General features: G+C 45.3%; 1 protein-coding gene across 1 annotated transcript in view; it reads left to right on the top strand.

The window, feature by feature from the left end:
* LOC147727580 (uncharacterized) overlaps positions 1 to 18,176 on the top strand; it is a 176,999-nt gene that overhangs the window by 54,958 nt on the left and 103,865 nt on the right. The window contains exons 6-7 of the mRNA XM_086963647.1: positions 217 to 279; positions 368 to 493. Coding sequence (XP_086819773.1) covers positions 217 to 279; positions 368 to 493 — 189 coding nt within the window. The remainder of the gene's footprint in view (positions 1 to 216; positions 280 to 367; positions 494 to 18,176) is intronic.

Below are 18,176 nucleotides of genomic sequence, written 5' to 3'. Positions count from 1 at the left end.
GAACTAAACTATAATCGTGAGATAGTATGGAATTAGTAAAAGCTCAAAACACATATCCACACCAAAGGGAAAAACAAAAACACATATTCCCAAATGGATAAATTCCTAGATGAAAAACCAGGAATATATCCAAAAAGGTGTAGAGCTACAAAATATGAATTATTTCCTTAACTTCAGAAAAAACACTAATCATTTGCTTGTTTCTTTTTTATTTAGCTTTCTAAAATTACAGGAAGGGAAATGGAATCTCCAAGCATCATGGAGAATTACATCAGATAAGTAATTCACATTGCATATCATGCGTTACCCAACCTGATAGAGAATGTTGATTCTTTAGAGGTTTCATTATTTTTCTTCTTTGTTACAGGGAATTCAGAGGCTTAATCAGGCGTCACTGCAAGGAACAAAACGTATCGCTGAGAGAAGATGAGCTGCCTCACTGCGGGCCAACAAAAAATGCCGACCACGACGTGTGGGGACCAGGAAGCAAAAGGTAAGTGAAAGGGCAGAGCGGAAGACAAGTGCTCGTCAAGTAGAACACGAAGCACTCTTCTGCCCATGCGGTCGTCTTTATGCTGGGCTTGATCCACTCTGTCTGCACACACGATCAGGCACAGAGCAAGCCTCACACCCAAAGCCTGCCAGGTCTCCACACTGGAACATCCCCTGCAATGCCCAGATCATTTAGCAACCCTTGTGGGGGCCACCCCACCATCCCCCATCAACCACTTTGTGGATGGCGCAGTAAATGAACCCACCCACTGGGGAATAGTAGATGAAATGGCAGTGGCAAAATACAGAGCTCTGACTGGGGCGCAGGAGGTAGCGCTTGCAAACTGATCAGCCCCCTCTGTCGCTCACCTGTGGAAACTTGTTGGGCAGACAAAAGGCCTACACCTGAACTCTCTCATTACCGGATCCACTTAGTTCGCCACCACCTTTGAAAGGCCTGGTGCTCTGGAGTGATCCCATTCTACAATAAACCTGTACTCCACCCAGTGGTGCTCACATCCCACCTGCCACCCCCCACCCTTTTTGGAAGACCTGTGATTACCAAAGCAGCTGGTGGGAGCTACTTCTCCCTCATGAACAGGCTTATCAGTGACATATTCTACTTCACTTGGTCTCCATAGCCCACCCCGCTTTGCACAGACAAAGTCTCTCCTCCTCTACAGTTGGCCGTCTGAGAACAACGCACCTATGAAGGCACCCTCAATGGCTGACTAGCCAACCATAAAGTCAGAAAATCCTATGCTCTTGGATTCTACACGCCACAGTGAGAAACTGGCTAAAGTACTTCCTAACGGTGAAAACTCCTTAATCTCCATGGAGAGCAAGATAGGCTCCCTGGTGGCTCAGCTGGGTTTTCTTTAAAATAATCACTGCAAACTCACAGACAGAGTTACGAAGGGGGAAAGGGCACTGTTTATTATGCAGCCTCTGACTGTCGCCAATCAGCACACCATCCATGACCTCCAGGAGCAAGTGAGGGTGCTGAGTAGAGGGTGGAGGATGCTGAGCAGTGATCCCGCTGGAGCAACATCTGCACTCTGGGCCTGCCGGAGGGGATGAAATGTAGAGACCCGCTGATCTTTCTGGAGAACTTGTTTAAGTCTTTTGTCACCGCATCCGACCTAACGCCATTTTTCTTGCTGTAAAAAGTTCACATGGTGCTCACGCTTTGCCGGTCCCTAGAGTGCTCCTGCGCTCCATGCTCCTTAAGCTCCTCCACTTCAAAGACCACAATCCATCCTGAGGACTGCCAGAGCAGCTGGACCTCTGAAACTTGAGAACAAGAAAATCATGCTATTTCCAGACTACACTCCAGCAGTTCAACATCAACTGGCTTCCTTCCAGGGCATTAAGAAGTGGCTGCATGAACTAGGCTTTCAATGCTTCTTGTTGTTCCTGGCCCACCTAAAGGTACTAGTGGAGGGAAAATCTCTCATCTTCGCAGACCCCAAGGAAGAGTGGGACTGGGCTGACAGGCACCACAATGAGACAGCTGCAGGTTCAGCAAAGGAGTGGCAGATGCGGAACCTGGCTTGACAGGGCCCCTCCCCATTGTCTACGATGCCCAGACTCCCTGCATTGCAACAAATTATAGAGGACCAGCATAGGGCCATCCAGGTGGTGGAAACTCTGGGAGTGGGAGAAAGGTCCTACATCTTCATGTCAGACAATGACGCCACAGTGACACATGATACCTGGCTCCCAACCGAACTCCACCATTGGCGACCCCATGAATGGCAGACAGCAACATTTTGACAATGCCATTAATGTCTGCCCTTAGAACGCAGTGGACTCGAAACTCTGAGTGCCATTCGACACCACTGTGGCCTTCTGAAATCCAGGAACTGTGGTAATGTTCACTCTTAAGAACACTGCTGCCCGGGAGGGGGATTGGGTACCCCTTTATATGCCTTTCTCCTTCTTGCCTTTCTACAAGCTATAATTGTTGAGCCCCATGGAGATTAAATATTGTAATCCAGGGCTGATGGCCACTCACACATTGTTTTTTGCTATTGAATCGCTGCCTCCTCTTAACTTCAGCACTCTCATCAGTTTGGGTGTCCAATCATTTGCATTAGGCTCTGCATGGTGTTCTCTTTAATTTGCCTGTTAGCACAGTTCAATACCAAGCGACCTGGCCAGGGAGGCATACACCACCCAGCTCATAGAAGGCGGGTAACTCATTAGCGCTTCGAGGGTGGTTCCTCCAGATCGGCCCAGCATCCTGTTTGGGTGTGTTTGACCATCTGCACTATTGCTCCACTCACGAAGACCAGGTTCCTTACCTTCAATGTACGAGAAGTGCACATGGCGAGAAAGCACTATTCAGTTTATTCCTACGTTAAGCATCAGAAAGCACACACCATATTCCTTCAGGGAACTCAAACCACAACAGTACACAGCGCATTCTTCAGCACTGGAGAGGATCTAATATTGCCGCCACCTACTCGGCATACACCTATAGAGTACTAATCTGGATTCAGTCGGGTATTTCTGATAGAGCGCGCAGTTCTCCCGGGTCACCTGAGTTACCAATTCTTTACACGCACTGGGCCCTTGGCGTGCAAACCTTTACTACCACACTAATTAGTTTGGGTGAACTGGGTGAGGATTTCTCCTCCTGCACGCTGCTATGAGCAATTAAGGTTTGGTTTCACCTCTGCTTACCATGCACCTGACTTACCACAGGCACAATTCATATGACAGATCTGGAGCTAACAGGGAAAATAGTAGACAGGCCTAACATCAGATACTCTTTATAATTAGTAAAATACTTTCCACAATTTCGTAAAATGACCACAGACACCTGAGGATGTTTAAAGTTTTATATAAAGTTCAAAGAGAATATGACAAGGCAATAAGTGATAGGCAGTATAAAGCATCTAATATCAAAATCAAAACCATAAAGTAGCTATAGATAAGTGCTAAGACCATTAGGGTATATGGGAAGACTAGAGGTAGGATTTTTAGAACAAAACTAGTCACTGCAACTTTATACTAGAAACAATAGGACATGGATGGGACCTAGAACATGTACTTAACCTATGTGTACTAGGCTATTCCTGCTAAGATCACTGCAATCGGCTAAAGGGAAGGGAAAAATTGGACACATATTAACACAATATAACCATTGGCGATTCTCTAAAGGTAGGGAGAGAAGTGGAACAATTCTAATAAACAATAGCATATAACTTGTTCTCAATGAGATAGAGCAATATCTCGGCAAGAGAGCTTTATTTAGAAAGTAGAGAGTGGAGACGAGAAAGAGGGAGAGAGAGAGAGAGACGCAAACCCCCAGGTTGATATTTACCTAGGTCTGAGAGAAGACTAACCCTGGCCACGGGTCAGTTGGAAGGACGGGGACAAGGACCCTCAGGAAGGAATGCCAGAATGCGAGCAGGTACAGCTCACGGACAGTAAGGACAGGATACCCCTCAGGATTTGGGATCAGGACTGGGCTCACCAAGGTACGACCAACACCCACAGCTTCAGCAGCAACGCCAGCGTTACCCCTCTCTGCAAGTAATCCGCCAGTAACCCCGATTTGGGTTTTCGAATTTCCCAGCAAAGTGCTTCGCCAGCACTTAGGATTATTTCCACCCCTTAGGAGTTTGTGGAAAGTATGGACAGAGTGCTCCGCAGCACTTCAGATTGAGCACCTATAGAGTTCGTAGGGTCAGTGACAGGTCTGCTACTCGGACAAGTCGGACAATTTTCCTAAGCTAAACTAGGGCAGTTATACTGTTTTGGGGTCCCTCAGACCACCCACTAATGTTGCAAGTGACAGTTTCCCACATTGTGATTGGTCAGGAGAGGTGGTGCGGTCATTACCACCTCCTAGAATTCAGTTTTCTCATACTTAATATTCAATTTTGCACACCCGCCCCCCCCGGGTTCACGTTCCCATGCATGGAATACAGCAGTATAGGACAGTTCACAATAGGTAGCAACAGTATTGCTTTTTCCAAGGTAAGACTCCGTATTCCCAGCGATGTTCCCAGGCGCATTGTGCTTCAGGAGCCAGCTCGCTAGATTTAGCTTCTGCGCAGTTAGAACTTTCCCTGGTCACCTGACAGGGTTCAGAGGAGCCTCAGCATGGCGTCGCTCATGTATGCCCCAGCCCACAAAGACGCGGTACATGAAAAGTAAGCGAGAACAAATTAAAATCACATATAAAATGATCACACTGTATACCATGATAATATTCTAACCAACCCTTACTTTATAATGACTATAGCATCATGGTTTAGTGCGAAAAGATAGATAGGCTAAAGCAGCAGTAGCAAGCGGAGAGCGTGGTGAGAGACAAGCGGCCATGTTTGCAACAGTGCGCATGAGCACAGAATCCCTCCAGAATGCGAGTGCGTCACATCACATGGGTATGACCGACGCATGCGCAGACTGAATTTCGGCAAAGCAGCCATTTTTAGTGCAAGCTTTGTTTAGTACGAGAAAAGACAAACAAGCAAGCATCCTGGGGACACCCGCGTGTGGGAAAAAACACTCTATAAATGACGAATAATGAGGTTAATATTATTATGCAGTTTAGACAAGGGTTTTGCATACGAGCAGGGCGCCTTACATGCGAATCCCAGCTCCATCAATCCCCTCTTTGATGATATTTACTATCATCACCACATAGAAGGAAACAGATGCCAACTTTTCTCATTCATCCACATCGTTCATTTCAATTTCAATAAACTTATTGTTTAGTTTTCTTTCAGCTTCCCTATGTGAGTGGTGATTTTTCGCCTTTTTGTAAATTGCACTCTTTAGCTCTTCTAGTTCTAATTCATCAATGTTTCTTTTCACCCCCCTCTGATTTACTGTATATTTCTTTTTGCACCTTTGGCATTTGCAGCAGATAAAAATGATCAATACAATTACACCTATTACAACTATTGGCATCAGTATTTTCCACAGAAGATTTCTACCTAGGTTAGTAAACCAATTACCTATAGAGGAGAGACCTCCAGTCAGTCTCGTCCAGGCACTGTCAACCTCCAATGGTTTGAGTTCCCTTTCCAAATTAGTTATGTTCTTCACATATTGTTTTAATTCGATACTTTTATCAGGAATGTAAGTGCAACAATGTTGCGCTTTCAGCATTCTACAGACTCCGCCCTCTTTTGCTAATAGGGTGTCAAGGGCAAGACGGTTTTGTAAAACCATTGATCTGATCGCAACCATTTCAGTATTGACCAGCAGAAATCCAGCAGCAGTGTCCGTTGATAGCCGGTCCACTACTGTAGATAATTTGCAGATTCTATGAGTGTTCAGAACTACCCCCATTCCAGGTATCAGTGCACTAAAAATATCACCTATAATTTCACCTACACTTTCACGTCTACTACGCACTAAGCCATTAGTTTCTTCATCGCTTCCAGCTGCGTTATTCACATGGTATATTTTCGGGAAAACAATGCCAAAGTAGCAGCTTCCATACCAGTGATCCGGCAATTTGAAATAAGCCTTGTTCCCACATATATAATATATTCCGGGAAACACAGGTTCTGATCCATTTTTGAAACCCCAACCTCCAATTACCTTGTAATTATGTTCGCACTCGCTGGAACCGATGAATACATTGTTATAGTACTCTGTCTTCTCCCTATGGATACAAAGTTTCCCCTTTCGTTCAAAATCCAGCAACAAGGCAGGACTAGCTTCGCTTTGTGAGGTGTTTTCCAAGTGCTCAGCCCACCTAGGGATTCTATCCTTTTCGTCATTGGCCTTTTTCTGAAATTTTTCTCTCCTTCTGTCTGCCAACTTTATAAACATCTTTTCCTGCTCTTGCAGAGAACAGGTCAGATTATCTTCTCTTGCTTGATCTAAATCTATGTTACCTATAGTCAGGAAATATTCTCCCATATAGCGGGTCACGTCACTTGTAGTATGTACACGGTTCAAGTGTCCTCTAATAGGAAGTTCAGAAAATACTACGTCATCATTTGAATAATAGTACTGCAAGGTGCTTCTATAGAACAAGCTAGCTAATATACTACAGGAGATTCCATAGGTCAAAGGTAGATGGTGGTATGTCACACCTTCAGCCACTGAAGTTGGCAGCTTCATGCAAACATAACAGTCCTCTATTTCCATAGCTTCTACATAATGCACTAACAAGTTAGGAAAAACATTTAGATGCGTCCTGTTTCTCATTTTGTGAAAATGTAGTCCATTCTCATCTGGTGTTTCTAAATTAGGTCGTGTGTGTGTCAGTCCTACTCTTTTGTCGCGTCTTTCTAAACTTCGTGGTGTTTCTGCAGTCTGTACAGCCCCTACATCTACTGCTTCTGGTTCAGTAGGGGACAAGTTAGGATTTCTACTTATCATAAAAGGTAAAAAAAACTGTTAGTCCTATCCACATTACTATTAACATGGCTACACTACACAAGCATATCTTACAACAGGTTTTAAGACACCCACACCGGGATCTCCCAGAGACATTCGGATCAGACATATTTAGCTTACAGGTGGCTTTTGCTACCCCTCTTTGTTTCTTTGCACCAAAGGCTCACTTCGGGGCTCTCTCAAGGAGGGTCTTCGTCCGAACTCCGATCAGCAATGGACTCGTCGTCACTGTTGCCACTGGGGTGTGGCTCGTCAATTTCCTCCAACACAAAGTATGTCCACTCAGGGCTCCGATACAGTCGGTTCTGTTTCTTTATTCTGTCGCTCTTTCTTAGCGATTTGCCTTGGGCTGCATTTCTTTCACTTTGAGCCCTTTTTCTGTCTTTCAGGTTTTCTTCGACTGTCTTTAGTCTGAGCCTCAGTCTCTTGACGTATCGGGGTGCACTTCTGCCTCCGTGCCTCCCAGTTGTTGAGGAAACTTGGCCTTCTTCGTGCACTCTTTTTACGTTTTGATGTGGCACCTCTGTTTCCCTGCCTGTCTGACTTGTTCCAGGTCTTTCATCTATTTCTTCTGCCTGGTCCCTAATCTGTCCCTGCTCAGATTCAAATCGCACTGGCTTTTTGTTTCTGGTTACTGTTGTTTCCATTGTCTGAGCACTTTGATCTAGTTCTATCTGTTCCTGTTCATGCTCTTCGATCTCTTCGCTTTCTTCTGCATGAACGTCAGCTCTAATTTCTAACTGTCCCTTTCCAATTTCAGGAGTTTCAGGAGGAGTTTCGATGTCCTGATCTGACCCTACTTGGCCTACGTCCTGATCAGGTGTGTTGTGACTTTCGTTGACCTGACCTTCTTCCTCTATTTCTAACTCACCTGGACTATCCCACTCACTGTCTAAGTAAGAATATTTCCTGGTTCGTATTGGATCATGAACCTGGTCGTCGGCGGGGTACCATCCAACGTCTCGACTTGTGCTCGGCAGTTCGATGTCAGCTAGCTCCGGACTCTCTTCCTCGGAAGCCTCTTCAGCTGCGCTGCCTTCAGCTCCAGTCGCGTTTTCTCCAGATACCCGCTTTGTGTGGCTGGCGTGGATCCACTTCGGTACACCAGCACACTTTACAGCAGTAGTAGTGACGAGGATCACTTGTCGTGGCTTTCCCCACCTTGGCTTCAGGCAACTGCTCCGGGTGTGTTTCTTTAACGCCACCCAATCTCCTGGTTGCAGTTTATGCGTTGGAGTCTTTGGCCATTCGTCTTCTGTCTCTCCAATCTGCTGAGAGAGAGAACGCACTTGGTCACCCAACTGCTTGCAGTACTCTAATACCATATCATCAGAAATGCTTAGCAGTTTGTGTCCGGGTACCCATGCCTGTCGCATCACTCTTCCCATCAACACTTCATGGGGACTCAGGCCAGTTTTTCTGTTCGGGATACTTCTCAAACTCATCAGCACAAGGGGTAAAGCCTCTATCCAGTTCATTTTTGTGGAATCACACATTTTTCCCAATCTGGACTTCAGGGTGCCATTTATTTGTTCCACTACCCCAGAAGCCTCTGGATGGTAGGCACAGTGCAATCTTTGCTTCATTTTGAATGCTTTACAGAGTTCTTCTAAGACATCGTTGGCAAAATGCCCACCTTGGTCCGTTTCGATTGTCTCTGGGATTCCGTACCTAGGTATCAACTCCCTGAGCAATAACTTGGCTGTGGTGAGAGCATCATTTTTCTTAGCTGGATATGCTTCCACCCACCTGGAGAATAGACAAACTATGACTAAGATATATCTATATCCTTTGCATTTGGGCATGGTTATGAAGTCTGCCTGCATTCTAACGAAGGGACCTACTGCCTTTCCAATAGTACTCTGCTCCACTACAGTCCTCTTTCCTGCATTGAATTGCTGACACACTAGGCACCTCTGGCAAAGTCTTTCCGCCTGGTTCCTGAACTTTGAATTACAGAACACTTTGTCAAACACCCGACACATCGCGTCTCTTCCCATATGTGTTGGCTCATGTATCATTCTGATCATGGGGTCGACCAAGCTATCAGGCAGTACAGGCACCCCAGTCGAGTTTATCACCACACCATCATCTCTCAGTTTGCATCCATTTTCTGCCCACCTTCCTTTTTCTTTCCTGTCTGTGGCCTGTTGCAACTCTTTTAATTCTTCCCACGTTGACACATTCTCAAACAACATAAGTTGGCAGCTGGTTCCATCCCACAGTGCAATTTGTAGGGACATATGGTGTCGGGCACAAAACTGTGCAATTTGGTCAGCGTACCTATTACCGGCAGTCACATCATCATTTCCAGATTTGTGAGCCGCACACTTGACCACAGCCAATTCTTTGGGTAATTGGATAGCTTCCAGTAAGTCATGCACCACCTTCCCATTTCTGATAGGTGTGCCTGAGGAAGTCATGAATTCTCTTTGTAGCCACAACTGGCCGAAGTCATGAACGACCCCGAAACAATACTGGCTGTCTGTGTAAACAGTTATTCACTTGTTCTTACCCCTCTTACAAGCTCTGGTTAACGCGATGAGCTCCGCCACTTGTGCAGATTTCACCTCGCGCATGTAAGATGCTTCGATAGTTCCTGTCAGTGTAACCACAGCATAGGCAGCACTCAGACTCCCACTCTCATGTCTCAAACACGAGCCATCCACGAACATTGTTTTATCCCCGTCAAGTAGCGCTATTTCACGGATGTCTGGACGGGGTTTTGTGCTAAATTCAGTTAGATCGATGCAATTATGTTCCCCTTCCTCTTCAGCTTCTACATCCAGAGGGATAGGTAACAGTGTCGCAGGGTTTAGGACATTGCACCGGGAAATAGTTACATTTTCAGCACCAATCAAAATTCTCTCATACTTAGTCAGCCGACTAGGTGTGAGGTACTGGGTCTTAGTTCTAGTCAGTAGGATGACAACAGAGTGAGGAACATATACAGTGACGGGATGTCCCATGACAATGTTCTCACTCTGTTCCAGACTGACGCAAGTAGCAGCAACGGCTTTCAAGCATCCAGGTAATCCAGCAGCCACCGGATCTAGGGTGGCCGAAAAATAGGCTACTGGTCTTCTAACTAATCCGTGCTCCTGGGTCAGGACTGAAAGAGCACAATTCTCTCTCGTGTCACAGAACAGCTCAAAGGGCTTAGTGTACTCAGGCATACCCAATGCAGGAGCGGTACATAGACAGTTTCTCAAAGTTACCCAAGCATTCATGCTTTCACTGTCCCAATGGACGGGGTCTTCTACTCCTTTCTTCGTCATATTTATCAGGGGTCTGGCTAGAGCCGCAAATCCTACAATCCATTGTCTGCAGTAACCCACAACCCCCAAGAACATTCTCACCTCTTTCTGAGTTCTGGGCAGTTCCATTGCTTTAATTATTTTGATTCTTTCGGTAGTAACTTTCCTGATTCCTTTTTCTATCTGGTGCCCCAGATACTTCACGGAGTTTTTACAAAATTGCAACTTGTCAGGTGACACTTTATGTCCTCCTTTTCCTAAGTGATTCAGCAAGGCAATGGTGTCAGTGACACAGTCAGTCTGGGTTTTAGATGCCACTAACAGGTCATCTATGTACTGTACCAAAACAGACTCTCTTGGCAGCACTAGGGATTCAAGGCACTTTTTCAGTATCTGGTTGAAAATCGATGGACTTTCGGTGTACCCCTGGGGGACACGATTCCAGACATAGATATGGCTGTCAAATTCAAAACTGAAAAGGAATTTGCTTTCTGGATGTAATGGGATGGAAAAGAATGCGTGGCACAGGTCAATGACAGTGAACCATTCTGCATTCCAGGGAATCTGATATAGAATCACTGCAGGGTTGGGCACAATAGGACAGCAAGGCACAACAATTTGGTTTACCTTGCGCAAATCTTGCACCACCCGGTACTTTCCACTAGGCTTTTTGATCCCAATGATTGGCAAATTACAGGGACTGCTCAGCACTTCCTCTATTATTTCGGCTTCGAGCAGCCTGGTAATCTCAGTTGCTACTCCTGCTTTTACTTCTGCACTCATTTTGTACTGCCTGGTTTTTGGGTACATTGCATTAGTTTTTATTGCTATTTTAACTGGGTCCACATTTGCCATCAAGCCTACATCTTTTCCTGTGAAATCCCATACTTCTGGAACTACTCTTTCTTGGAGCTCTTCAGGTAAATCCTCAATCGTCAAAGGCTTAATATCAGAATCTTGTCTGACTAACATCAGCTTGTACAAACTATCTTCATCTGGGGTCTGAACTTCGACGCCCTTTGGTGTGCAATAAATGGTACAATTCATCTTGCACAACAAATCATGTCCTAGCAGGTTCACAGGACTGGAATCACAGACCACCAATCTGTGCATTTCTTTAAATTTTCCTATAGAAATTTCCATTGGTTCAGTTACTGGAGTACTTATTATCTGATTGGAGACACCCACTACTTGGATCGCTTCTCCCGAGAGGGGTAGGTTAGGAACATCCACTGTTCTTACAGTGGATCTGGTAGCTCCAGTGTCCAACAGAAAGGTGACGTCTTTTCCCTCAACCTTTCCTTCAATGTATGGTCCAGTCTGGTCTACCGGTAAGGAGGCGCCAAGCACGCACTCCTCATCCTCCCCTCTCAGGCCCCGTCAATCTTGATCTTCACAGAGGAAGGTATCATTTAGCAAGTACTGTGGAATGATTGCGTTTCTTTCACTCTCAACCTCCCATACTTCCGCCCTCTCATTCTGCTGACCCTGACTCTTAAAATTCTGTCTAGGAGCGCGAGGTACTGGAGGTAATTTTACCTGTTGCTGGGTTTTTCTTGTCCCCTCTTTCGGCACCTGTGGATTTAAACCATTTACAGGGGCATTACCGGCCTGTAGGTGTGGACACTCGTCTCGCCAATGCCCCATCTGGCCGCACCCATGGCACGGAAACTTTTTCATGGCTTCTTCCCGACTCATTTTAGGTCTGGGTTTTCCTCCCCCCCCAGTAGTGGCTTTCTGAATATCATTATCAGAAGTCAATTTACTTAACTGTTTTTCTTGCTGTTCAGCTAATTTCACCTGTGCCCACATGACTTTCTCCTTGAGGGCTTTCTTTTTATTTTCGATTTCATCTTCGCAGTATTTAGCATATTTCAGGACATCATCTATGGGCTTTCCCTGCCAACTGATTTTGTTGTCTCGAATCCATTGTGAGATTTCAGGCCTTAATCCTAGCACAAACCTATAACTGAAATGGGTCATGTCCTTCATGTCTACATTATCGATCCCACTGTAAGTTTTAAATACCTGCAGTAACCTTTCATAAAATGAATGCACCGTTTCATCACGTTCCTGGGTGGTTCTATCTATTCGGGTCCAATCTGTCTCCTTTGCTGGCACTTTTTTCTTAAGGTACTGTATGACCTGGTCATATTTCCTCATTACATCAGGTGAAGGGGCTCCCGTTTTCTCATCTCTGGGATATTCATCATTAGGCCAATCAATTTCTATTTTACATTCAGTCCATAGGTCTACAGGGACAACAATGTCGAAAAACCCATCCAGGTCTTTCAGCAGACACTTCTGAACTTTTATGAAGCGTTCTACCTGCCTGTACCAATCAACTGGCTTCTCACGTAATTTCGGGAAGTCGTTTGTAAATGACACAATGTCCTGTCTGGTCCAAGGGACATGGACATATTTTCCTCCCGGGACCTCTCTCATGGGGCACAATTTTTCTGTTGGTGTTACTTCCTTTAATACGAATTCTGAAGTCAGTGACCCAGCCCTGCTGCTTTCCTTTTTCTTTGCCCACCGGGTTCTCCATTTCCCCACCTCGCCCCACTTCTGCAGGAGTTTCAACAATTCTTTTACTTGGATCTGTTTTCCCATCACATTCAGGCTTTCTAAATCTTTGTCTGAAAAATCCACTCTGTAGGGTTTCCGAAGAATTTTGGAGCGACTAACATCAATTCCCATTTCTGTTGCTGTATCCATTATCTTTTCATGGAGCAACCTAGCACTTCGGGTAAGACTTTTACTGATAAACAGTAACTCCTCTTCATTATACGAGCTTAGGCGCTCAACCCCTACGTTCCCAGCCATCATTTCTTCTATTTCTATTCTCAATTTATATATTTCCAATGCTCTGGGTTGGGGAGTGGTCTCTTTCTCCAGCTCTTTTGTCCATTTGTCCAATTCTTCTGGGGAAACTAAGGTGGCACTCCTAGCCCCAGTTGCACTTTCAATCAACACCTCTTTTGTTCTAGGCTGACTTCTTGCCCCTGCTATACTAACCCTAGATTCTCTAATGGGCAGGTCCATCAGAACCACAGATTCACACTCACTCTCTTGATCCTCATCTATGAATACTTCCTTCCTCGGGGTCGGGATGCTAGGAGTAGGCAGTATTGGGGTGATAACAGGAGGATGGGGACTAGTCATGTCATTTCTATACAGTGGAATAGCTGGACCAATAGTTACTGGAATAGTCAGGGAATCAGGATGGGGATGCATCTGGGCAATGGTTCGAACTAAATCCTCTCGCTGTTTAGTCAGGGCCTCTCTCTCTTTTTCCCCTAATACCTTTCCGGCAGAATTGTCATGCAATACCTGAGGTACTAAGGACGGATAAATATTCGGAGCCGTCGGAGTGACCAATCGAGGTGGATCTTCTCCGAATGGCTGATAATTCGGGACCGTGGATTTAGGTCTGCAAAACCCGTCCCTTTCACTGGTATTACTGTCTGTACCTGTTCCATCCGTATCACTGTCCCTCCTACATCGGGGATAATCTGAAAAGGGATTTCGAGAATGCACAGGCTCTGACTCTGCAACATAGGGAGGTGGATTTTTCATTAACAAATCTTCCAGGTGCTCATCTTCTAAGTCCCCCATAGGTACTAGGTGATGGGTTTTTTCTTTACATTTTCCTCTCTTTTCTTCTGTTACCCCCATCATGGGAAACAATCCTTCAGTCAACATAGATTGCCTCCACTGTTTCATTTTCTGCTCTTTGGTCTGCGTTTGAAGCCTCGGATACCATTTACTCACTCCCTTATCCATCCGGGGTTTATCTCGCTCTGCAGCCTCAATCTCCCATTCCTCCAGAGCTTCGTACTGGGTCAACCTAGGTCTAGGGTGTAATTCATTCATGCGGGTCCTTAAGTTAAACAGGATCCGACCATTAAATGTACCTTCAACAGGGAATGCTAGGACTCCGTCCTCGGCAGTATACTTTGCCCAATTTTCTAACCAGACACAAGTGTGATACCCTTTATCAAACAACATGAAAGAAGCAGGGGTATTTGGCGGGGGAATGAGTACGCCCTCCCTCGTTCTAATGGGCTTGTCAGTTTTGAAAAAATTCTTTATTTTATCAGAGAATGACAGTTTCCTCTTTACTCCATACATCATGTGCGGTCTACCTCGTCTAAGCTGATCCGTATGAAATCCTAAGTACTTTGGATTTGGTATGAAATCAGGATACCACATACAACTCTCCAGACTCGCTTCTAACTCGGCTGGATTAATTTTGTTTACCTTTGTGCTTCCAATGCTAGCGCGACTTATTTTTCGCACCGCCCAATCAGGTCAGAAAATACAAATACTGTTAACCAATGGGTGCGCGGCCTTTTCGCAAGACAGAGTCTCACGCTTCAGCACTCACCCCTCCTTTACAAATTCAGCTCCACTACCCACCCGCTGTTTTGACCAATACCAGCGCGGCACGGAGTGACGTCAGAGCAGCTCTCCGACTGACTCCCTCCTTCACAAGGTAACGGAAACTTTTTACTCTCTCTAAAGTGCGAGTGCACGTTTTAGTCAACAACACACAACGTTTGCCACTATGTCTGAGTGTTCTAAAGAGAGAAAAGACTTTTCTTTCGCTACTAGTAAACCACTTCTGTCTACTTTTCATTCACTCTGGATAGACTTCTCTGCCTGTCCCTTCACACTAGTAACATAGAACCCGTTATTCTTCTGACTCATCCGCCTTAGTCGGGGATATGTACTGAGCCAGGATTTCACCAGCGGACTATCTTACTTACCAAACAAGCCTCGGAGACCCTACTACTTCTTCCGTATGCGACCCTTACTAGGTGATATCGCAATGAAAGTTTTATAAAGGACTCGTAGCTATCATTCACTCCAGAAAACAAAGGTCCTAATTAGTGCTTCCAGTTATTCTTAACCCTGCACTAATGCCTCAAACCTAGTGACTTTCAACAGCTAACCGGATTCTGCTCACCGTTAGCTAAAATACTTCCCCGGGGATTCGGACTACACTGAACATTCACAAACAACTTTGCGTTAATATCACATTTATAGCAGCAATGCAAAAATCATATATTTTACATATAAGTCTTTAAAACATTTCAAAAATTTGACAAAATACAGTAGAAAATCAGCAGCACGTTTTATATTCACGGTTTGTTTATGAACTATCCTGTCTACCTAATCTAACTAGTCCAAACCATCCTCTGGTTACCAGAAAATTACTGATAGAGCGCGCAGTTCTCCCGGGTCACCTGAGTTACCAATTCTTTACACGCACTGGGCCCTTGGCGTGCAAACCTTTACTACCACACTAATTAGTTTGGGTGAACTGGGTGAGGATTTCTCCTCCTGCACGCTGCTATGAGTAATTAAGGTTTGGTTTCACCTCTGCTTACCATGCACCTGACTTACCACAGGCACAATTCATATGACAGATCTGGAGCTAACAGGGAAAATAGTAGACAGGCCTAACATCAGATACTCTTTATAATTAGTAAAATACTTTCCACAATTTCGTAAAATGACCACAGACACCTGAGGATGTTTAAAGTTTTATATAAAGTTCAAAGAGAATATGACAAGGCAATAAGTGATAGGCAGTATAAAGCATCTAATATCAAAATCAAAACCATAAAGTAGCTATAGATAAGTGCTAAGACCATTAGGGTATATGGGAAGACTAGAGGTAGGATTTTTAGAACAAAACTAGTCACTGCAACTTTATACTAGAAACAATAGGACATGGATGGGACCTAGAACATGTACTTAACCTATGTGTACTAGGCTATTCCTGCTAAGATCACTGCAATCGGCTAAAGGGAAGGGAAAAATTGGACACATATTAACACAATATAACCATTGGCGATTCTCTAAAGGTAGGGAGAGAAGTGGAACAATTCTAATAAACAATAGCATATAACTTGTTCTCAATGGGATAGAGCAATATCTCGGCAAGAGAGCTTTATTTAGAAAGTAGAGAGTGGAGACGAGAAAGAGGGAGAGAGAGAGAGAGACGCAAACCCCCAGGTTGATATTTACCTAGGTCTGAGAGAAGACTAACCCTGGCCACGGGTCAGTTGGAAGGACGGGGACAAGGACCCTCAGGAAGGAATGCCAGAATGCGAGCAGGTACAGTTCACGGACAGTAAGGACAGGATACCCCTCAGGATTTGGGATCAGGACTGGGCTCACCAAGGTACGACCAACACCCACAGCTTCAGCAGCAACGCCAGCGTTACCCCTCTCTGCAAGTAATCCGCCAGTAACCCCGATTTGGGTTTTCGAATTTCCCAGCAAAGTGCTTCGCCAGCACTTAGGATTATTTCCACCCCTTAGGAGTTTGTGGAAAGTATGGACAGAGTGCTCCGCAGCACTTCAGATTGAGCACCTATAGAGTTCGTAGGGTCAGTGACAGGTCTGCTACTCGGACAAGTCGGACAATTTTCCTAAGCTAAACTAGGGCAGTTATACTGTTTTGGGGTCCCTCAGACCACCCACTAATGTTGCAAGTGACAGTTTCCCACATTGTGATTGGTCAGGAGAGGTGGTGCGGTCATTACCACCTCCTAGAATTCAGTTTTCTCATACTTAATATTCAATTTTGCACACCCGCCCCCCCCGGGTTCACGTTCCCATGCATGGAATACAGCAGTATAGGACAGTTCACAATAGGTAGCAACAGTATTGCTTTTTCCAAGGTAAGACTCCGTATTCCCAGCGATGTTCCCAGGCGCATTGTGCTTCAGGAGCCAGCTGGCTAGATTTAGCTTCTGCGCAGTTAGAACTTTCCCTGGTCACCTGACAGGGTTCAGAGGAGCCTCAGCATGGCGTCGCTCATGTATGCCCCAGCCCACAAAGACGCGGTACATGAAGAGTAAGCGAGAACAAATTAAAATCACATATAAAATGATCACACTGTATACCATGATAATATTCTAACCAACCCTTACTTTATAATGACTATAGCATTATGGTTTAGTGCGAAAAGATAGATAGGCTAAAGCAGCAGTAGCAAGCGGAGAGCGTGGTGAGAGACAAGCGGCCATGTTTGCAACAGTGCGCATGAGCACAGAATCCCTCCAGAATGCGAGTGCGTCACATCACATGGGTATGACCGACGCATGCGCAGACTGAATTTCGGCAAAGCAGCCATTTTTAGTGCAAGCTTCGTTTAGTACGAGAAAAGACAAACAAGCAAGCATCCTGGGGACACCCGCGTGTGGGAAAAAAACACTCTATAAATGACGAATAATGAGGTTAATATTATTATGCAGTTTAGACAAGGGTTTTGCATACGAGCAGGGCGCCTTACATGCGAATCCCAGCTCCATCATCTGACATCACTGTGGATAATGCAGGGTGATGTGCACTTGTGGAGGGCCGAATTGACAGCTCACAAATTCTCCTGCGAAGTATTTATGTCCCAAAGGCTGACCAGGGGGCCTTCTGGGCCGCACTCTCCAGGGTATTGGCAGATAGAACTGGGATGCTGTGGATTCTAGGTGGAAACTACAACTGCTTGCTCGACCTGAAGATGGATCATTCCCGCCCTCCCTTCCCCCGCTCCCCCTATATGCCTAAATGAAGTGTTTCATGGAATGGGTCCACTAGTGGGTCCATACGGCCACCAGGAGGTTGGGTGTACCCACCACACTCCTGAGTTTATTGATTCTATTCAGGAGTGACTTTATTTGCACCTTGACTGCATTCTTTGTTCTATTTACATTCTGGAGTTGGGCCGGCACCCGGACTATCATGGCCATATTATTTCAGAACATGACGCCCACATGATGGACCAGGCGTGGAACATCCTGGTCACACCAGTGCACACATGGCGCTTCTCCTAAGAAGTTTTAGAAGACCTGACATTCTGAGATTCCCAAGAGACGCTTATCAGGCAATGCTTTAGGGAAAACCGAGCCATGACATCCACCAGGGCAATCGAATGGGATGCCTTTAATGTGGTTAAAAGGGGGGGGGGGTGCCTTCAGTACGTAGGGTATTCGAGAGAGAGAGAGGAGTCTGATAAATTTATATCTGTCCTAAAAAAAG

Source organism: Lissotriton vulgaris, chromosome 3_1, assembly GCF_964263255.1.
Source record: "Lissotriton vulgaris chromosome 3_1, aLisVul1.2, whole genome shotgun sequence".
Classification (NCBI taxonomy): Eukaryota; Metazoa; Chordata; class Amphibia; order Caudata; family Salamandridae; genus Lissotriton; species Lissotriton vulgaris.
This window is presented reverse-complemented; position numbering and strand designations above follow the sequence as displayed.